Raw genomic sequence first — 21670 nt, forward strand, 5'->3', positions numbered from 1 at the left:
GATGCCAGGCCTAGCCAGAGTCTGCTTCAGGGCCTTTTGCTGGAAACCCCGACATGCCCTGTGGGTGGGCAGCCAGTGCCGGGCCTCCCCAATCTTCCCATCCAGGACCCCACTTCCTCACTCTGGAATGGACCTGTGGCAGAAGCCATCCCCAGGGGGCACCTGGCTACAGAGACCTTGTTTCATTCTATGACTCTTGATAAAGAGCCCTTCTGCCACCTGCCTTGTTGTGTCTCAGCTGGGCCACCGTCCCCATGGTGGGGAGCTGCTATGTTGCTGAGCCTGGGTGCGCCATTCCTGTGAGCACCTGTCTGGGGCCTGTAGGTGCATGCTTGGGCTCGATGGTGGTGGCCCAGCCTTCGTGGGAGTGAGGCCCATGGCCACTGGGCAAGAAATCTGGCCCTTACTGCGCCCTGCCTTCCCAGACTCCTGGAGGCTCCTCTGTAACACTTTGCTGTCATGAGGGGAGAAGGAGCTTTGGAAGGACGCTCTTTGGGGACCAGGGATGCATGTCAGAGGAGCAGAAATCCTGGTTTGGGAAGGGAGGGGCCAGAGCCAGAGAGGCAAAGACATAAAAGGCTAGTATCAGAAACCAGGGTGTGTGAGGGGGTGTTTCCCTGTTCCTGGCATGCAGCCTGATCCTGGGGCCTAGCTGCCAGCTTTTCCCTGGGCTGGCAAAGGGGGCCAGCAGTTGGCCACTCAGTCTCTGAGCTGGCCAGGCATGATGTGTGGGGGTGAAAGGGGCCCCTTAGGGGCCTTACGTGGGAAGGCTGAGGGCACTGCCAGTTCATCTGTCCATAAAGAACAGCATTGCATGGCCACCAGTGCTGGATGGCATGGGTTCAGGTCACCTTCCCCTCCTCACTGGACACCAGCCTGGTCAGCCCAGTGTCCACATGGCCAGCCCTTCCCTGAGCATTGTGGTTGGAGGGGTGTCCAACCTGGGTCAGGGGTAGGCTGCTGGTTAAATTTAGTGTGGGGGCTGGTATAGCTGCCCAAGTCCACCTACCACTGAGGCTGCCACTGGAGCCCCACTGCCAGGGGGCGGGCAGGGCTAGCTCCGCCTGGGGCTGGGCCTATATTAACTTGCACTCTGGCCTGGGGGCCAGAGGGACAGGCTTGCTCGAGCTGGGAGGCTGAAGTCGCAGAGAAGTGCCAACGGAACAAAAAGGCGTGAGGTGAGAGCTAGGCCAGCACTGGGTTCCTGTGTGTCCTCTCCAGCCAGTGGGAGCAGAGGAACCAAGGCTCCCCTCTGGCCTGAGCAGCCGCCCACAGCTCAGCTCGAAGGGAAGGCTCCCTGACCCTCAGCTTAGCCTCAGATGCCATAGCTGGGGTAGCCACCCTTGGGCAGGGCCTATGGAGGTGGGGCCCTAAGGGCCTATCACTGCTCACTTCCACTCTCCACCAATTAGCAGCAACTGGGAAGTAGAGCTGAGGTCACCCTGCCTGTGCTGTGGCCCCAAGGGCAGCCCCAGGCTGGCCTGGTGAAAGGGCACGCCAGCACAGAGCAGCAGGTTTCAAGGGCCCTCCCCCAACCCTGCAACCCAGAGACTGCAGTCTTGCAGTGCTGACCGCGACCAAGGTACAGCCATGGGGCTCTTGCAGCCCTGGGCCATGGCCACCTGCGCAGGAGGGGCCAGATGGAACCCCCTGAGTGCCTCACTCCCCTCCCCCAACACCCCAGGATTCCTGAGGCCTGGTTCAGTTACCTGGGAGATAGGCCTGCTGACCCAAGCAAAGATGGGGGGCCTGAAAGGGCTAGGCCTCCTCCGAGCCCCGCTGGGGTAAATCTCCATTCTCCCCTTGGGGTTCAGCCCTGCCTAGCTCTGCCAACCCCATTGGGGCACTCAGCCCACCTCCCCTCCCCCAGACCCAGTCCCACAGAGCTTCCTGGACCGTGTGTCCCTACCCCCCATGTGGGACTCCTGTTCCCCTGTCATGGGGACACGGCAGGCACTGGGCTGAGCCCCAAGCCTTGTCTGCCTCCTCACCCACTCCCTGTGGCTCCTGGGGGCAGAGCGGTGCCCAGATGGATGGGGCGGGGCCGGGTGGCCCAGCAGCCCCAGCTCCGCCTTCAGTCTTTCCCGTTCCTTTCTGTGAGGCCAACAGGCTGCAGTGAAGAGGGTGCCCTCTTACTTTGAGCCCCCTTCTCAGGCTCCCCGTTACCAGCCCTGGCCCACTGAGCCGGACTCAGCTTCCCTCATTCCCGCTTCTGGATCCTGCCACCTCCTGAGCCTCCTTCCTGCCTGGTCTTAGCAGGGTCATGGCCTTGGGGGCAGGTGACCACAGCCAGGCTGCAATGAACGGGCTGAAGGAAAAGGTGCTGACACTGGACACCATGAACCCCTGTGTTAAGAGGATGGAGTATGCTGTTCGAGGCCCCATTGTGCTACGTGCCCTGGAGCTGGAGCAGGAGCTGCGCCAGGTATGGTCCTGGACCCCACCACTGCCCTCTAGGCTGCATCTAGGCAGTCCAGTATCACATGGGACAAGAGCTTGTGGGAGTGGTAAGGCCATTCTCAGTGTCCCCAACTCCATCCTCCCAGGGTGTGAAGAAGCCCTTCACTGAGGTCATCAAGGCCAACATTGGGGACGCACATGCCATGGGGCAGAAACCCATCACCTTCCTGCGCCAGGTGAGCCTCATACTGCCCTGGCAACCCCAACCCCTGTCAGCCCTGTGCCCTGGCCTTAGCACTTGCTCTTCCCAGGTCCTGGCCCTCTGTGTCCACCCGGATCTCCTGAAGAGCCCTGACTTCCCTGAAGATGCCAAGAGAAGGGCAGAGAGCATCTTGCAGGCGTGTGGGGGCCACAGCCTAGGTAAGCGCCAGTACCAATCCCCAGGGAGGAGCAGAACTGGAGGGAGGCTGGCCTGGGAGAGGAGAGGAGTGGAGGGGAGGATCTTTTTCGGGAGGGCTGCCAAGGGACCCTACTGGTCTTCCCTCTTCCTGCCCCGCACCCTGGCATAGGGGCTTACAGTGTGAGCTCCGGCATCCAGCTGATCCGCGAGGACGTGGCGCGGTACATCCAGCGGCGCGACGGAGGCATACCCGCCCACCCCAGCAACATCTTCCTGTCCACGGGGGCCAGCGATGCCATCATGGTAGGCAGGTGGACAGGGCAGGAGGGCACCATGGCTCTTTTTGTGCGGCCGGCCGGCCAGGCTCCTCCTGGCACGGCCGAGCGGGGGTAGGGGAGGGAAGACGGGTGCAGCCCCTGGCCCGGCCAACACCGCCTCCTCATCCCGAGTGTAGACAGTGCTGAAGTTGCTGGTGGCCGGCGAGGGTCGCACACGCACGGGTGTGCTCATCCCCATCCCTCAGTACCCACTCTACTCGGCCGCGCTGGCGGAGCTCAGCGCAGTGCAGGTGGACTACTACCTGGACGAGGACCGCGCCTGGGCGCTGGACGTGGCGGAGCTGCGGCGCGCGCTGCTTCAGGCGCGTGACCACTGCCGCCCCCGCGCGCTCTGCGTTATCAACCCCGGCAACCCCACCGGTGCGCCCCCGCCCCGGCCCTGCCCCTCCCGGTCCCGCCCCCCGCCCCGGCAGCGCGTCCCCGCCCCTCGGCCAGGCTGAGAGCTGTGCGCGCCCTCGCTCCTGGCTGACCCAGGACTTGCCGCGCCCCCGCGCCCCAGGGCAGGTGCAGACCCGCGAGTGCATTGAGGCCGTGATCCGCTTCGCCTTCGAGGAGCACCTCTTCCTGATGGCCGATGAGGTGCCGGCAGGGCCGCGGGGGGCGGGGGCGGGGGCCGGCGGCGGGCGCCCGCGTGACTCCGACGCTCGCGCAGGTGTACCAGGACAACGTGTACGCCGAAGGCTCTCAGTTCCACTCGTTCAAGAAGGTGCTCATGGAGATGGGGCCGCCGTACGCAGAGCAGCAGGAGCTCGCCTCCTTCCACTCGGTCTCCAAGGGCTACATGGGCGAGTGCGTGCGGGCCGGACGGGCGGGGCTTTCTGACCCTGGCCGCCGCCTCCTGGGGCCCTGCCTCGACGCTCGCCTGGGCTCCGCAGGTGCGGGTTCCGCGGCGGCTACGTGGAGGTGGTGAACATGGACGCCGCGGTGCAGCAGCAGATGCAGAAGCTGATGAGTGTGCGGCTGTGCCCGCCCCTGCCGGGCCAGGTCCTGCTGGACATGGTGGTCAGCCCGCCTGAGCCCTCGGACCCCTCCTTCGTGCAGTTCCAGGCGGTGAGCGGGAGGGGCGGGTGGGGCGGTGAGTGGGCTGGGCTGGGGCCGCTCCGCACACCTGATGGGCGCGCCCTCCGCAGGAGAGGCAGGCGGTGCTGGCGGAGCTGGCGGCCAAGGCCAAGCTCACCGAGCAGGTCTTCAACGAGGCTCCTGGCATCCGCTGCAACCCGGTGCAGGGTGCCATGTACTCCTTCCCGCGCATACAGCTGCCCCCACGTGCCATTCAGCGCGCTCAGGTGGGCACCCAATGGGCAGGGCAGATCCACAGGGAGGGCGGAGCCTGGGACGCCCCGCCCTGACGGTCCCCACTCCCTCCCACCAGGAGCTGGGCCTCGCTCCGGACATGTTCTTCTGCTTGAGCCTGCTGGAGGAGACCGGCATCTGCGTGGTGCCAGGCAGCGGCTTCGGACAGCAGGAAGGCACCTACCACTTTCGGTGAGGCCCGCAGCGCAGCCTCTTCCCACAGCTTCCACGCCCTTTGCCTTTCGCTTACCTTCCTTCCCCTTTTAGGATGACCATCCTGCCAGCCATGGAGAAGCTGCGTCCCCTTTTGGAAAAGCTGAGCCAGTTCCATGCCAAGTTCACCCGCGAGTACTCCTGAGTACTGCTGGGGACCAGGTCCGATGGCCTGGACTGACAGTGCCCTGGGTTCTGGGGGTCTTGCTGCTTGTGGGGCTGGGCCCCTGCCTCTCTCCAGGCCTCTAATAAAGCTGTGAGAGCCTGAGTGCTTGGTGTACGTGCGCATGCCTGTGTGCACCTACCCTGTGTCCTGACTGCCTTCCTACCCAGGCCTGGTCTGCCTTCAGGAGGATGGTCAGGGAGGGCTCCCAGAAGAGGTGACCTTCCTGCCATCGCAGTGCCCTCCGGTGGGCTGGTTCTCCACCTTGGGGGCTCAAAGAGAAAGCCTTGGTTTTCCTCCTAACTGCCACTGAGGTTGCTGGTGGAGCAAAGGAACAAATGGGTCTCTCTCAGCCTGTGTTGTGTTTGAAGTGTGTGGTGAGCGTGTGTGACATTGGAGTGCAAATGCAGTCCTTGGGTTAGAGGCAGTGAGGGGAGGCCCCCTCCCAACCTGGAGCACCCAAGGGTGAAGAGAGCAGGTAAGATGCTGAGGAAGAGACACCCTGGGGAGAGCTGGGCTGGAGGACCCAGGCTGGAGGCAGGTGGCAGTCCTGTGTCCTTGCCACTGGGACATATGGATGAGTGCCCACTGTGTGCATGCCAGACACTTGTGTGTCGCTGAGGTAGGCATGGTAGTCCCTGTTTTATTTAGTTATTTATTAAAATGTGTTTTTTATTGATTTTAGAGAGAGGGAGAGAAGCATCCATGAGAGAGAACCATTGATTGCCTCCTGCGCGCCCCCTACTGGCGATCAGGCCTGCAACCCCTGGCATGTGTCCTGACTGGCAATCAATTGGCGACCTCTCCATGCAGGGAATAAGGCTCAACCAACAGCCATACCCGCCAGGATGGTAGTTCCCATTTTTCTTTTTTAAAATTTATCTTTATTTTTGAAAGTATTACAGATGTTCCCCTTTTCCACCCCCATTGATCCCCTCCACCCTGCATCTGCCCCACCCCCAGGCCTTCCCCACACTATTGTCTGTGTCCATGGGTTATGCACTTATGCATATAACTTCTTTGATTAATCTCCCCACCTACCCACCCACCTCCACCTTCCCTCTGAGATCCCTCAGTCTGTTCCATGCTTCTGTGTCTCTGGATCCATTTTGTTCATCAGTTTATTATGTTCTTTAGATTCCACATATGAGTGAGATCATGTGACACTTTTCTTTCTCTGCCTGGCTTATTTCACTTAGCATAATTCTCTCCAGGTCCATCCATGCTGTCCCTACTTTTTTAAAGCTGCATAGTATTCCATGGTGTGAATGTCCCACAGCTTTTTTATCCACTCATCTACTGATGGGCACTTGGGCTGTTTCCAGATATTGGTTATTGTAAATAACACTGCTATGAACATAGGGGTGCATAAGTTCTTTCTGATTAGTGTTTCAGGATTCTTAGGATATATTCCTAGGAGTGGGATCACTGGGTCAAAAGGCAGCTCCATTTTTAATTTTTTGAGGAACCTCCACACTGTTTTCCATAGTGTCTGCACCAGTCTGCATTCCCCCCAGCAATACACTAGGTTCCCCTTTCCCCACACCCTCGCCAGCACATGTCATTTGTTGATTTGTTGATGGTGGACATTCTGACGGGTGTGAGGTGACACCTCATTGTGGTTTAATTTGCATCTCTCTGATGATTAGTGACATTGAGCATTTTCTCATATGTCTCTTGGCGTCTGTGTGCCCTCTTTGGAGAAGTGTCAAGTCCTTTGCCCATTTTTTAATTGGATTGTTTGTCTTCCTTTTGTTAAGTTGTATGAGTTCCTTATATATTTTGGATATTAACCCTTTATCAGGTGTGTCTTTGGCAAATATGTTCTCCCATACAGTGGGCTCCCTTTTCATTCTGTTGATGGTTTCTTTTGCTGTGCAGGAGGTTTTTATTTTGATGCTCCCATTTGTTTATTTTCTCCTTTGTTTCTCTTGCCCTAGGAGATGTATCGACAAACATATTGCTACAAGAGATGTCTGAGATTTTGCTGCCTATGGTTTCCTCTAGGATTTTTATGGTTTCATGTCTTACATTTAAGTCTTTTATCCATTTTGAGTTTATTTTTGTGTATGGTGTAAGTTGGTGGTCTAGTTTCATTTTTTTGCATGTAGGTGTCCAATTTTCCCAGCACCATTTATTGAAGAGACTGTTTTTACTGTACTGTATGTTCTTTCCTCCTTTGTCAAATATTAATTGAGGGTAATGGCATCGGTCAATTTCTGGGTTCTCTGTTCTGTCCCACTTATTTATATGTCTGTTCTTGTGCCAGTACCAGGCTGGTTTATTATTATTATTTATTTTATTTTTTATTATTTAAAATATTACAGATGTCCCCGTTTCTCCCCATTTACCTCCTCCCCCCTCACCACACTATTGTCTGTGTTCTTGGGTTATGCATATAAACTCTTTGGTTAGTCTTTCCCCACCCCCCTACTCCCATACCAGGCTGTTTTGATTACAGTGGCTTTGTAATATAACCTGATATCTGGTATTGTGATCTCTCCTTTGTTCTTCTTTCTCAAGATTGCTGAGGGTCTTTGGGGACTTTCTTGGTTCCATATAAATTTTTGGAGTGTTTGTTCTAGATCTGTGAAATATGCTATTGGTATTTTAATAGGGATTACATTGAATCTATAGATTGCTTTGGGTAGTATAGACATTTTAATGATGTTAATTCTTCCAGTCCATGAACATGGTATATTCTTCCACTCATTTATATCTTCCTCTATCTCTTTTTTCAGTGTCCTGTAGTTTTCCGAGTACAGGTCTTTTACCTCCTTGGTTAAGTTTATTCCTAAGTATCTTAATATTTTTGTTGCAATGGTAAATGGGATTGTTTTTTAAGTTTCTCTTTCTGAGAGTTCATTGTTGGTGTATAAAAATGCCGTCAGTTTCTGGGTGTTAATTTTGTATCCTGCTGCCTTGCCGAATTCATTTATTAAATCTAGTAGTTTTGCAGGGGAGTCTTTAGGATTTTCTACGTACAACATCATGTCATCTGCAAATAATGAGTTTTACTTCCTCCTTTCCAATTTGGATACCTTTTATGCTTTCTTCCTGTCTGATCGCTGTAGCAAGGACTTCCAGTACTATGTGGAATAAGAGTGGTGAAAGTGGACACCCCTGTCTTGTTCCTGTTTTTAGGAAAAATGGTTTTAGTTTTTGCCCATTGAGTATGATGTTGGCTGTAGGTTTGTCATATATGGCCTTTATTATGTTGAGGTATGTTTCCTCTATTCCCACTTTGCTGAGCATTTTTATCAAAAATAGGTGTTGGATTTTGTCGAATGCTTTTTCTGCATCTATTGATATGATCATGTGATTTTTGTCTTTCAGTTTGTTTATGTGATGTGTCACATTTATTGATTTGCGAATGTTGTACCAGCCTTGCATCCTGGAATAAATCCCACTTGGTCATGGTGTATGATCTTTTTAATATATTGCTGGATCGTATTTGCTAATATTTTGTTGAGGATTTTAGCATTTATGTTCATCAGGGATACTGGCCTGTAATTTTCTTTCTTTGTAGTGTCTTTATCTGGTTTTGGAATAAGGATAATGCTGGCCTCATAAAAAGAGTTTGGAAGTGTTCCTCCCTCTTGGATTTTCTGGAATAGTTTGAGGAGGGTAGGTGTTAGTTCTTCTTTGAATATTTGGTAAAACTCCCCTGTGAAGCCATCCAGGCCAGGGTTTTTGTGTGCTGGGAGGTTTTCTATTCCTGCTTCAATTTATCAGCAGTTATTGGCCTGTTCAGGTTTTCTGTCTCTTCCTGATTCAGCTTTAGAAGGTTGTATGTTTCCAGGAATTTGTCCTTTTTGTCCAGGTTGTCCAGCTTGGTGGCGTATAGTTCATAGTATTTTCTTACAATTCTTTGTATTTTTGTTGGGTCAGTTGTTACTTCCCCTCTTTCATTTCTGATTTTGTTTACTTGGGTCCTCTCTCTTTGTTTCTTGATGAGTCTGGCTAAAGGTTCATCAATCTTGTTTATCTTTTCAAAGAACCAGCTCTTGGTTTCATTGATCTGTTGTATTGTTTTTTTAATCTCTAGGTCATTTATTTCTGCTCTGATCTTTATTATTTCCTTCCTTCTACTTCCTCTGGGCTTTTCTTTTTGTTCTCTCTCTAAGTCTTTAAATTGTAGGGTTAGAGAGTCTGTTAGAAGTTTTTCTTGCTTTTTGAGGGAGGCCTGCAGTGCTATGAACTTCCCTCTCAGGACTGCTTTCACTATGTCCCATAGATTTTGGGTTGTTGTGTGTTCATTTTCATTTATTTCCAGGAAGTGTGTTTGATTTTTTCCTTGATCTCATTGGTAACCCATTCATTGTTTAGTAACATGCTATTTAGCCTCCATGTGTTTGAATGTTTTTTTTTGTTTTTATTGTAGTTGATTTCTAATTTTTTTCCATTGTGATCCAAGAAGATGCTTGATATGATTTCAGTCTTCTTGAACTTGTACAGACCTGTTCTGTGTCCTAAGATATGGTCTATCTTTGAGAATGTCCCATTCACACTTGAGGAGAATGTATATTGTGCAGCTTTGGGGTGGAATGTTCTGTAAATGTCAATTAAATCCATCTGATCTCTTGTGTCATTTAGAGCCACTGTTTCCTTGTTGATTCTTTGTCTGGAAGATCTATCCAGTGAAGTCAGTGGAGTGTTAAATTCCTCAACTATGACTGTATTGCTGTCAATCTCTCCCTTAAAATCCTCCAGAAGTTTTTTTATAAACTTAGGTGCTCCTATATTGGGTGCATATATGTTTATCAGAGTTATATCCTCTTGTTGGATTGATCCCTTTAATACTATGTAGTGACCTTTCTTGTCTCTCCTTATGGTCTTTATTTTGAAGTCTATTTTTTCAGATATGAGTGTTGCTACCCCAGCTTTGTTTCATTTCCATTTGCAGGGAAAAATTTTTTTCTGTCTCTTCACTCTCATCCTGTGTGAGCCTTTTGTTCTGAGGTGGGTCTCTTTAGGCAGCATATATTTGGGTCATGTTTTCTTATCCACTCAGCTACCTCATGCCTTTTGAATCATTTAATCCATTTACATTTAAGGTTATTATTGATATGTATTTGTCTATTGCCATTTTACTTCTTTATGCCTATGTTTCTCTCTCTATTTCTACTTATTACAGCAGACCCTTTAATATTTCCTGCAATGCTGGTTTGTTCGTGATAAACTCCTTTAGCCTTTTTTGTCTGGGAAGCTCTTTATTTCACCATCTATTTTGAATGATAGCCTTGCTGGATAGAGTAGTCTTGGTTTCAGATCCTTGTTTTGCATTACCTTGAATACTTCATGCCACTCCCTTCTGGCCTGTAGAGTTTCTGATGAGAAGTCAGCTGACAGCCTTATGGGAGCTCCTTTGTAGGTAACAGATTGCTTTTCTCTACCTGCCTTTAAGAGTCTCTCTTTGTGTTGAATTTTGGGCATTTTAATTATGATGTGTCTGGGTGTGGGCCTCTTTGGGTTCTTCTTGCTTGGGACTTTCTGTGCCTCCTGAACTTGTGTCACCTTTTCCTTGATCAGGTTAGGAAAGTTTTCTGCCATTATTTCTTCAAACAAATTCTCTATCCCTTGCGTAGTCTCTTCTCCTTCTGTGTCTCTTATAATGTGAATATTGTTACGTTTCATTTTGTCCCACAGCTCCCTTAACTGTCCTCCTGTTTTTTAATTGTTTTTTCTTTTTTCTTTCCTAAAATATATTTTTATTGATTTCAGAGAGAGGAAGGGAGAGGGAGAGAGAAATAGAAACATCAATGATGAGAGAGAATCATTGCTTGGCTGCCTCCTGCATGCCCCCTGCTTATAGGATTGTAAGTTGAGGATTAAGTCCTCAAATGGGGCATGTGCCTTGACTGGGAATTGAACCACAATCTCCTAGATCATAGGTCACTGCTCAACCACTGAGCCATGCCGGCTGAGCTATTTGTTTTTTCTTTTTGGATCTCTGATTGAATGTTTTTTTTTCTACCCTATTTTTTAATTTGCTGATTTCATGTTCAGCTTCTTCTAATCTATTTATGCCTTCTAATGTATTTTTTATTTTTTCTATGTTGTTCTTAATTTCCTTTATAGTTTCCATATCTCTTCTCATGCTGTTGAGCATCCTTACAGTCATCATTCTGAATTCTAGCTCTGATAGGTTGCTTATCTCCATTTCATTTAGCTCTTTTTCTGGAGACTTCTCTTGTTCTTTCATTTGGGGCTTGTTTTTTTGTCTCCTCATTTTGGATACCTATTTGGGTTTGTTTCTATGTATTAGGTAGATGTGCCAGGACTCAATCTTTTTGTAGGGTCTCTAGTGCAGGCCAGTATCAGATGCTGTTTGTTACTGGTCTTGAGAATCCTGTTTGGAGCTATCAACAACCCATGGCTTGTGGTTCCCTCTACTGGGCTGGCTTGTTTTTCCTTCTGCTGGGGCTGTGCATTTGGACAGGACCAAGATGCACACCAAAGTGGCTTTTCCAAGGCCGGGGTCTCGAAGCAGATCAGGCAAAGACTCAAAACATCCAGAGATCCACCTTAAAGCACCTCATGCTGTAGACCACAGCAAAGTGTAAATTCCACAGGGTGGGGTGAGAGGTTTTCCAGTGGGTGGGGCAATTGCTTCCCCTCCAGACAAAAGCTGTCTGGCTGGCAAAAGTCTGCTTGAGAAAGATGTCCTCTGCTGTATGGGGTAATGACTCACCACCGGAGTCCAGATGCGTGACCTCTGAGCTCTGTCTCCAGAGTCCACAACCTAGATTCTCCTCACACAGCTCCAGTTCACTCTGCCCTCCCTCTGCTGGAGCCCAAGGTGAGCGGCTGCACACGAAACTGCTCATTGGCTCTTTAAGAAGGTGCTTGCATTTCCAGCTCTCTCTCCCTAGCAGAGAGAAACCCTGCTGCTTTTCACAGTCAGATGCTACGTGGGCACCTTTCTCAGTTCTGGTGCTCTGGGCTGGGAAGCCCAGGTTGGTGTTTAGACCCCAGAGTTCTCAGAACCCCCAGAGCTGAGATCTCCCTCCAGACCTTCAGCTGCTGTCTGTGGGAGCCCAGCCAGCCCTCTCGTGTCTGCACTTCCTACACGTCTCTGTGTGGTCTCCACTTTTCCTCCGTTTTGAGGGTTCTTTCCAGCTAGTCTTCAGTTGCAGTTGATTATTCAGGATGGTTTTTCTATATTTTAGTTATAATTTCAGTTTGGTCCTGGGAGAGTGTCAGTGTAGCTTCCACTCAATCCATTGCCGTCTTGGAATCCCCTTGGTAGTCCCTATTTTAAAGATGAGGAAACTTCAGAACCCCAAAATATGTAGAAATGAAACCCACTTATAGTGACCCTAGCACCTGACAGAGTGCATTGGCTCAAGTGTCTGCAAGTGGGTCTAGGGTCAGCTTCAGGGACCCATGGGCTCAGAGACTGGAGGCAGTTCTTATCCTCAAGCGTGCAGCTCTGGGTAGGAGAGGCCACAGTGGACCCACATTTTCGGCTTCTCTTGGCAGGGCCAGCCGGAATAGGCTGGGCTTGGGAGCTTGGTCACTGCTGAAACCACAAACACAGGCAGGGCCAGGGGCAGAAGTACCTGCCCTGTGCTAGACAGTGGAACTTTAAGAAACCAGCTCTGCCTTGGCTGGTTTTGCTCAGTGGTTTGAGTGTTGGCCTTCAGACTGAAGGGTCCCGGGTTTGATTCTGGCCAAGGGCATGTACCTCTGATGCAGGCTCGACCCCAGTTGGGGCACTGCAGAAGGCAACCAATCAATGTCTCTCTCTCACATGGATGTTTCTCTCTGTCCTTTCCACTCTCTGAAAAGCAATGGAAAAAATATCCTAGGGTGAGGATTAAAAATATTAAAAAAGAGGCGAGCTCCTCCATGGGGAGTGCTGGAGAGACTCGGCGGGCTATTGGTGAGATACCATGAAGCACTTCTGCAGAGTTCAGACCTAGGTCCCAAGTGGTCTGATAAGCCTGAGAAAGAACAGAATGAGTCCAGGTCCAGCTTCCTGTCGTTCACCCGCAATACCCAGGTTGGCCACCGGGGACGCCTGAGTATGGCGGGCGCTCTGGCCCGCTTCGCTGCTCTATGGCCTGCGCTTCCAGGCTGCGCTGTGGCCTGAGCGGTTCCCAGGGCAAAGGAGGGCTTGCTCTTCTACGGAGGTACGGACACCAGCCTATCCAACCCTAGCTCCTTCTGACCAAGTCCAAAGGCCATGCCACCGCGTGACCCTTGACCTGACCAGGTCACACACGAAACCGTTCCGCCTTGTTCCACCCTAGGCCCAGCCTTGAACTCGGCCCCAGCCCCCAACCCGGCCCCAGACCCGCTCTCCTGGCCATGCGGGGGAAGCTGCTGCCGCTGGCTGGTCTCTACCTGGTGCAGGGCCTGCCCTACGGGCTGCAGTCTGGTCTGCTGCCCATGCTGCTGCGAGCTGGTGGCCTCTCCCTGACTCGTGTGGGACTGGCCAAGATGCTGTACGTGCCCTGGCTCTCCAAGCTAGTGTGGGCCCCACTGCTGGACATGCGGGGCTCCCCCAGGGCTTGGCTGATGCTCAGCACGGCTACTCTGGGCCTGGTGTGCGGACTGCTGGCAGCCCTACCTCCTGCTGAAGCTGGCCAGGCTGAGCTGCCGGTTATCGTGGCAGGGCTGCTTCTGTTGTTGAACCTGGGTGCAGCTGTGCAGGATGTGGCCCTTGACACACTGGCTGTGCAGCTCCTGGAACCCGCGGAACTGGGACCTGGCAATACCGTGCAGGTGGTCGCTTACAAGCTAGGGTCAGTGCTGGCGGGGGGTGGGCTGCTGGCCCTTGTGCCCACCCTCTCCTGGCCCCAGCTGTTTCTGCTCCTGGCTGCCACCTACTGGCTAGCTGCTGCCCTGGCTTGGGCTGCACCGGCCCTGCAACAACTGCCTTCGCCTCAGCCCTCAGAACTTCCCCCACACACCCTCTACCTTCTGCAGGACTTGCTGGCTGTGCCGGGGACCCAATGGACTGCAGGTTTTGTGCTCACTTACAAGCTGGGTGAGTGAGAGCTTAAGTCAGGCAACAGCAGGGGTGGGGACCTGGGGGAGCTCCAGGTGGGTGCCCGGGAGCCCTGGAACTCACTCACAGGGCTGCCCTTTCTGGGGCATGCCCTGCAGCTGGGCCTTGTGTCTTGTCCTTCTTCAGCTTTAGCTGCATGGCCACTCTGAACTCCAGCCACAACCCCTTAGCCATGCTGACTCTGCGGAGTAGCAGTCTGGCTGAGGAATATGACCAAGGCCCCAGGTGGGGAAAAAAGGGAGGCGGGCTCATACCTCCTCACGTTCTCCCCACAGGTGAGCAGGGCGCCAGCAGTCTGTTCCCACTCCTCTTATTGGACAGAGGCCTCTCCACCCCGGAGCTAGGGCTGTGGAACAGTGTGGGCGCCATGGCCTGCTCCATTGCTGGCTCATCCCTGGGTGGGGCTCTGCTGTCCAGGCACCGGTGAGCTTTCCTCAGCCTGTCCCACTCATCTGCCCACCCCTTAATCTGCCCCAAACCCCTGACCTGCCGTCTCCCCACCCCAGGAAGCTGCTGCCCCTGCTGAGATCAGTACTTCAGTTCCGTCTTGGGGGCCTTGCCTGCCAGACCACCCTGTTCTTCTACCTGGACACCCTGGGGGCCAAGCTGGGCCCTGGCACAGTCCTGAGAGGTAAGGGGCTGGGCAGGGGGGAGGAACATCATACATCCTGGACCCGGCTGACCTTGGTCCTCCCAGGGGCAGCCTTGCTGAGCCTGTGTCTGCAGCACTTCCTGGGGGGCCTGGTCACAACTGCCACCTTCACCCTGATGATGCGCTGTAGCCAGTTGGCACCCAGCGTCCTGCAGGTGAGGAGGCATGGCTGGGACACCGAGGGGATGCTGGGCTGGGCTCCAAGCAAGTCCTAATCTGACCTTCCCTGCCCCCCTCCACCTCAGGCCACACACTACAGCCTCCTGGCCACACTGGAGCTGCTGGGGAAACTGCTGCTAGGTACACTGGCTGGAGCCCTGGCCGACAGCCTGGGGCTACACCTCTGTTTCTCACTGTTCCTTGCTCTCTCAGTCACGCCCATTCTATACCTGGGCCTGGCACCCAGAATCCTGGCCTGAGCTGGGTGGGAAGACTAGTCAATAAAGCCAAGTGTGACTATGGCCTGTTTGTGTCTGTTTGGGATGTGTGGTTCCCGAGGCTGTCCTGAGACTGGCACCGCCCCACTGGAAAGGAGGGTCCCTAAAAACAACTTGAGCATCTTACTAAAAAATATTTTTGATTTTTTTACTAAAATGCTTTAATTTTACAGACGGAGGAGAGATAGAAATATTGATGAGTCACTGATTGGCTGCCTCCTGCAGGCCCCCACTGGGGGTCAGGCCTGCGAGCCAGCAAGTGCCCTGACTGGGAATCAAACTGGCAATCTTTTGGTGCATGGGATGATGCCCAACCAATTGAGCCACACCAGCCAGGGCAAGCATCTTTTATTCTGTATTTTGGGGGCCTCCTTGTGCCCACATTCCTGGCAGTGGGCTTTGCCCAACGTGGTCAGTCACTGTCCTGGTCACTGATATCCCCTTGTCTTTGCCTTACACCTGCCATTCTCCATGCTATGATACACCCCTGTTCACATTTGTGTCTGACATGGGGCACAGGGCCTGTTTGAGGCAAGGTGGTCAACGGCCCCACAGCAGGATCTCCTCTGTGGCCAAGTTTATCAGGGCGTGGAAGCTCAGGTGCAGGTACTTCCTCCAGAAGCGCCGGTCCCTCCCATACACCTGGGCTGGAAAGCAGGGGCTTCCTGTGGTGGAATGGAGGAAAAGGCCCTGAAGACTGTCACCTGGGTCCAGCCCTTTGCCCATGCCTGTGTTGAGACCGAGCCTCCAAGGCCCTCACCAATGCCGTGGAATATGCGGGCCACAGCCCTGCCGGAGAACTGCTGCTCTGGCCACGAGGATAGGAAGTGGCGGATGTCCCTGCGGATCTGGTCCTCCCAGTCCTGGAGCTGAGGGTGGAAGCATGTCAGAACAACCTGAGTTTCCAGGGTACCCCACTCCACAGGGCCTGGGTGCAGGGCAGGAGGCAAGTGTGTGTGCATGTGGCTGCCTAATCTTGTCCCAGGACCAGGAGGGGCTAGTACTCACCTCAGCCTGCCCTGGCTCTGGACCTTGTGCTTCTTCCTTGCCCCCTGGGCCCTCTTTCTCAAAGTAGTGGCTGAGCAGGGCCTTTAGTCGGGCGCTGCAGTCCTCGTCCGGCTGCTCCAGGCATGGCCCACAGCTGGGGAAGGCTACGCTGGGGTGGGATGAGCTCGTCAGAGGCACCCTCTGGGGTGGGGGGTGGGGAACCACACTATGCCCACCCTCTCTGGCACCTGTGAAAGGCCTGGAACACAAGGTGCAGGCAGGCCAGGGCCTCCTGCTCTCTGGCCTGCACTCGGCCATATAGGAAGTCACAGATCTGGTCTTTCTCCTGGGCCGACAGGTCCCCGGGGCTGTGCAGGTAGAAGGCCAGCTCGCTGAACTCCACCAGCACCCCTGTGCCCTGACGCACACCTGCCAGAAAGCCTGTTAGATGGGCAGGTTGGCAGGCAGGTGGCATACAGGGCCAGGAGTAGGGCACACCTGTCCTGGGCTCTGGGTCCCACTGCAGTTGGTGGAGGGCATTCTGCACGGGGGCCAGTTCCCAGCCCATGGAGTCCACCAGCTCGACCATGTCAAACTCCACAGAGCTGCTTCCCCGACCTGTGTTCTCAGGCAGCTGCTGGGCCAAGCATACAGCCAGGGGGGGACACCTATGCCAGGGAAAGGGAAGAGTGATTGGCAGCCCAGGTCCTCTGTCCCTGTCACCATTCTGGGGTAGGATGTGTGTTCACCTGTGGGCCAGGGCCTGGAGCTGGGTGAGTCCCCCAGGGCATCGCAGGCGGCAATGGGTATAGGTGGGTGCCAGCAACTCTAACCAGCGCTGTGGGTGCAGCTCCAAGTAGCATAGCAGGGTCTCAATGACTAGGGGAAGAGCTGGACTCAGAGAACATGGGGCTATGAGGTGACCCCAACACCTGCCCCAGTTCCTTACCCTCCTCAGGCATGTCCAAAGCCTGCACTGTTAGCTGCACTGGGAGTGCCCGCTTGTGGCCTGGGCACCGGGCTGTTTGCTCACAGCTGGGTTGCGTGGACGAGCACCTCTCCTGTCTCTCGCCTCCCTCCTGTTCCGACAGCGGCCGGGAGCAGGTGCAGGGCGGGAATGCACGCTGTACCAGCTTTTTCACAGCAAGGAAGTCGGTGGCATTGGCATGCACATGTCTACGCAGCTCCCAAAGGTCCTCGCCCTGCAGCAGGACAGCTGTGAATGTGCAGCCATGGCACTGGGAGGGGTGGAGGGAGCTCAAGTTGGTAGGTACCAACCTGCGGCTGCAGAAAGAGGTGGCAGTGTGCAGGCTGCCCATCGCGCCCGGCCCGGCCCACAGCCTGCACGTAGCTCTCGAAGCTCGGGGGCAGCCCCAGGTGCAGCACAGCCCGCACATCTGGCCGGTCCAGTCCCATCCCAAAGGCCACTGTGGCTACCACCACCCGCAGCCGGCCCTCCATAAAGGCCTGCTGTACCCGCCGCCGCTCCCGGCTGCACATGCCGGCATGATAGGCTTCAGCCACGGCCTCCAGGGCTTGGCCTGCATGAAAGACAGATGGTTGGTGGGGTGCATGCCTGGGCAAGTCTGTGGGCACAGCCCTGCCCTAGCCTCACCTCCAGGCCCCAGAGCCCTGGCCTGAGGCAGGCAGGTACGGAGCAGAGCGGAGACACGCTCAGTGTCCTTCCGTCTGTTGCAGTAGACGATGACTGAGTCCAGGGAGCGGAAACGGTCACTCTGCAGCAGTGTCACCAGAGCCTGGTGAGAGATAGTAGTCAATGCAGGTATTTGAAAGACAAAACCTCTACCAGGTGTGTGCACACCTACTTGGTCTGGGTCCCTGTCCATAGACACGGAGAGGTGCAGGTTGGTAGGGATGGTGACTGGTCCCCTGAGTACAGCCTCCTTGGCGATGCCTAGGTGCTGGGCCACATCAAGAGCGGTGCTGTGTGTGGCTGTGGCCGTGAGACCCAGAAAGCAGTGTACACCGAGGCGTTCCCGCAGCACCTGTGCAGGAGTGGGGCAGTGAGGATGCCCACCCCACCTCCCTTACCTGCTCATCTATATCCAGGACAAGGCTCACCTTGCAGATGCGTAGGTAGCAGGGCCGGAAGTTGTGGGACCACTGAGAGAGGCAGTGGGCTTCGTCAACACAGACAAAGGCCACCGGGGGCAGCTGAGCGAGGCAGGCAGGGCCCCCGGCCCCAGCTCCAGCTCCAACCAGTGCCTCAGGTGACAGCATCAGCACATGTACCTGGGCTGCCCGAGCCTGTGGATAGCAAGGTCAGGACCACCATCGAGGGCCCTGCCTGCCACCCCCAAGGGTCTTGACCAGTGAGGCCCCTCACCTTCTGCAGGGCAGAATCTCGCTGCTTCCTGGTCATGCCTGAGTGCAAGCAGGCAGCCTTCAGGCCTGAGGGCAGGCCAGACAGCTGCAGATACAGGAGCATAGCCTGTTGAAGGTTATCTAGCCCTGACCCTTCCCCAGACGCCTCTCCAAGTCACTCAGCTGGACAGCTACCGCTGTATCCACCCCAAGTCTTCTGAGAAAATACACTAAACCCTGGGTCCTAGAACTAAGAGTTCAGAGCTGCCTCTGGGCCTGGGCTCAGGAGCACTAGGGACAGGCCCCATTGGGGATGTCTCCCTCCCCCACTACTCCTTTTAGGGGAGGATCTGGAGAGCCATGTTCTTCCTGCCCTCAGGCCACTGCCAGGCTGAGGACTGTGGACCGAGCTGGTGGTCTGAGAACTGTTGGGACCCTCACGGCTCTGAGGTAGAGTAAGAAGCGGCCCAAGGGAACAGAAAAGCTGTGGGTGCCGGTGCCTGCCTTCCACTCATGTCTGAGGGTTCTGTCCACACACCTGGTCGTCCATGAGGGACAGCAGAGGAGAGATGACCAGAGTGAGACATGGGCTTCGCCGGGCATAGAGCAGTGCAGGGAGTTGGTAACACAGGGATTTGCCAGCACCGGTAGGCAGCACCAGCAGTGTGGACATGCCTAGGTAGGACCGAGGTCAGCAGTGCTGCTCTGTGGCCTGGCCTCAGCTCCACCTCACTCCCCCTGGCAGCCATGCTCACCAGACAGGATTCGCATGACCACGTGCTCCTGCCCAGGGCGGAAGGCTCGGTGCCCCAACTGCTCCAAGGCCTGAAACACCTCAGCTGGCGTCTCTATGAACACAGGTGTTGGTTGGTGTGGCCCAGAGTTGCCCCCACCTTTCAGTAAAGGTTTTAGGCTGGTAGGCATCTGCTCACCTGCCACCTGCCCCAAGGGCCCCCGGCAGTAGAGTGGTGGCACAGTTGGGGGCGGGCAGGGTGCGCCAGGCACAGGCCCCTCCATGGGAGCCAGCAACTCAGACCCAGCAGGCTCTGTATCTTCTGTACTTGCTGGGGGCAGACAAGAGAGGGTGGTGTGGAAGCTCTAGGCTAGGCTCGCATCATTCCAACAAGAAGGCAGGTGGCTATCTCTCTGCTCACCAGGGAGCTGGCGGTAGGCAGTATCCGTCCTCTGAGCCACTTCCTCCAATGTGAGCAGCATTTGCATGTCATCTTCATCTTTGTCACCCTCCTTCTTGGGGGCCAGGGTAGGTTTTGGGCCTGGGGTAGGGAGTTAGAGGAGGGCCTTTTGCTTAAGCCAAACTGGCCGCACCCCAAAGAACACAATACCCTTTCCAAGCAATGTTGGCCCAACACACTATCCAGGACAGAGGCCTTACCTGGTCTGGGGCACTGCGATGCCCAGTGGCCAAGTTGCCCACATTGGAAGCAAGAATCCTTGACTGTGGCTCTGGGTTGCCTACCCCTCAAATATTCCACTTTCTTTCTCCACTTCTGTTTCCATGCCTGGGGTGGGGCACAAAGGAGGGTCACAAGGCGAGGGGCAGGAGGGATGAGGGAAGCGCCTTCCACTATCTCACCTGCTTTCGGAGGAGTCTGCCACGCAGGGCTGGGCCCCGAACACAGCGTTTCTGCTTCAGGTTGAGCCGAACATAATTACCCCTGTCCCAAACAGCTGGCCTAGAATGGACATACAGGTGGGCCTTGCCCATAGCCCTCCACACCCTAGCCCAACTCAAGGAAACCCAAATTGTATTACCTGGGGGCTGGGGGGCTGGTGAGGGGCTGTGACTGCATGGGCTCCCCTGGACAATCTTTTGCATGCACTCCAGCCCTGGCTCCCTCCAGCGGGGCACCTGCTTCGTCACTGTGCTGCTGGATCTGTGCAGAGGTCCCCTTTGGCTCTGCACTCCGTCTCTGCTTCTTGCCTTGACTGCTGCCCAGTAGGGGGCTCCCTGCACTGACTCCAGCCACCACTAGAGCTGGAGCCTCTGGGCCCTGTAAAGGTGCCTCAGGGCCTGTGCTGGGGCCAAGGACAGATGGGACACCTAAAGTCAGGGGTTGTGGCTCCTCTGTACCCAGGACAGGCTGGCAGACCTTAGAAGTCCCCAGAAAATCTAGGGTCCCATTGTGACACCGCTGCAGCCAGCCAGGATCTAGGGAGCCCAGCCGCAGGCTCAAGGATTCCTGCAGCTGCTGGAGTCGGCCTGGCCTCAGCTGGGGCCTGGGAAGCTGGGGGGGTATCTCACTGACTTCTTTAGGAGACACAGGGGCAGTTCCTGCAGATGATGGCCCCAGGTAAGGCACCTTGGGTGAGGGTCTTCGTGGAGGCCGTGGTATTGGGCCCAGGTCTGGCCCAGCCTGGGAGGGGGAGACAGGCAAGCAAGCAGGAACTCAGGCTCTGGGCTGCCACAGACTCTGGAACCTGTCAGAGTCCCCCTAACCCCACCCTCAATGAGGCTGGAATAGAAAGGAAACTGAGAGCAGAAACTGGCCCTGACCTCCTTTCAGAAGCTGTGGCCTGGTTAGTGCTGGAGGGGTGTGTGCGCTAGTGCAAGCACGTGCATGTGCGTGGAGGGGTGCCTGGTGATCCTGCCCCTGGGCCAGGGCAAACCTGGGCCCGGCCTGAACCACCTTGCTGCTCACCCGCACGGCGCCCTGTAGGTTTGCCTTAAGCCTCTTCGCATAGTCCCGCACAGACCCACTGGGGCTCGGCCCTGGAGGAGGGTGGGGACTCTGGGTTGCAGCCCGATTCAGATGGGACCCCCAGCAGCTAGGCTCCGGCATCTGCAGGAGACAGTACGGACGGAAAGGCTGGTGTGGGGGACAGAGGTGTCTCCTGCCCCCCTCCCCAGACCCTCAGACACCTGGAGGGGGACCGGGCCCTCCTCCGCCCAGCCCTCCTCCCAAATTCTGTGCCCCACGGAGGCTTGGCCACGACTCCTCTTGGCTCCGCCACGCAGAAAACTAAGCCTCAAGGTAGGGTATCGCGACCAGGGTACCTCCTCTGCTGCCTCCGGCAGCGACTGCAGGGGGACGCGGGGCCCGACGTCGCCGGCCTGGCCCAGGGCCTCCTTCAGGGCGCGGTACTCGCGGTAGAGTGCTAGGGGCAGGGGCGGGGCAGTGCTCAGGGTTCGGCGGGTCCCTCTCGGCTCCCTCGGCCCTCGCCTCTTCCCGCGCCCGCGAGCTCACCGCGGGTCTCCTTGGGCGCCGCTTCCACGTCCTCCTGTGAAGGGAGCGCGTCAGCCGAGGGCAGCCCCCTCAGCCTCCCAGCCCCGGGCGCCCAGTACCTGGACCGGCCGCCGCCCGCGCTGCCGCCAGAACGCGCGTTCCCACGCCTGCAGCTGCGCCCGCACGTCCCGCAGCCGCTCCATGGCGCGCGCCGGCCCGGCGGGCTCCGCGCCGAGCACCCCGCGCCGCGCGCCCCGC

The 21670-nt window shown here is 55.4% G+C and overlaps 3 protein-coding genes across 4 annotated transcripts; 2 read left to right on the plus strand and 1 right to left on the minus strand.

Moving 5' to 3' along the window:
• Positions 1-189: 189 nt before the first annotated feature.
• On the plus strand, positions 190-13810 carry GPT (glutamic--pyruvic transaminase). Of its 2 annotated transcripts, XM_087825571.1 has the most exons (13): positions 190-299; positions 2257-2425; positions 2547-2636; positions 2712-2820; positions 2970-3103; positions 3255-3498; positions 3638-3717; positions 3791-3927; positions 4014-4188; positions 4269-4424; positions 4511-4623; positions 4699-4806; positions 13745-13810. In XM_087825571.1, exons 1-12 carry the CDS (start codon positions 190-192, stop codon positions 4787-4789), a joined length of 1608 nt encoding a protein of 535 aa, XP_087681697.1. In that variant the 3' UTR covers positions 4790-4806; positions 13745-13810. The 2 variants fall into 2 exon arrangements, with proteins under 2 accessions (XP_087681697.1, XP_087681698.1); XM_087825572.1 differs by lacking the exons at positions 190-299; positions 13745-13810 and having other exon boundaries at positions 2259-2425; positions 4699-5203.
• Positions 12953-15059, plus strand: SLC33A2 (solute carrier family 33 member 2). The gene is made up of 5 exons (XM_016216627.2): positions 12953-13805; positions 14102-14249; positions 14333-14457; positions 14524-14633; positions 14724-15059. Exons 1-5 carry the CDS (start codon positions 13124-13126, stop codon positions 14895-14897), a joined length of 1239 nt encoding a protein of 412 aa, XP_016072113.1. The 5' UTR covers positions 12953-13123; the 3' UTR covers positions 14898-15059.
• On the minus strand, positions 15056-21627 carry RECQL4 (RecQ like helicase 4). Its single transcript, XM_016216652.2, has 23 exons — positions 21532-21627; positions 21434-21467; positions 21244-21344; positions 20888-21028; positions 20001-20602; positions 19822-19921; positions 19621-19747; positions 19382-19501; positions 19160-19291; positions 18983-19075; positions 18766-18902; positions 18250-18333; positions 17985-18170; positions 17729-17908; positions 17518-17659; positions 17181-17443; positions 16852-17104; positions 16652-16781; positions 16401-16570; positions 16151-16331; positions 15924-16071; positions 15676-15784; positions 15056-15580 (listed from the first exon to the last, which is right to left on the minus strand). Exons 1-23 carry the CDS (start codon positions 21613-21615, stop codon positions 15456-15458), a joined length of 3642 nt encoding a protein of 1213 aa, XP_016072138.2. The 5' UTR covers positions 21616-21627; the 3' UTR covers positions 15056-15455.
• Positions 21628-21670: the final 43 nt, after the last annotated feature.

This window comes from Miniopterus natalensis, chromosome 16, assembly GCF_054644295.1.
Source record: "Miniopterus natalensis isolate mMinNat1 chromosome 16, mMinNat1.hap1, whole genome shotgun sequence".
Taxonomy (NCBI): domain Eukaryota; kingdom Metazoa; phylum Chordata; class Mammalia; order Chiroptera; family Miniopteridae; genus Miniopterus; species Miniopterus natalensis.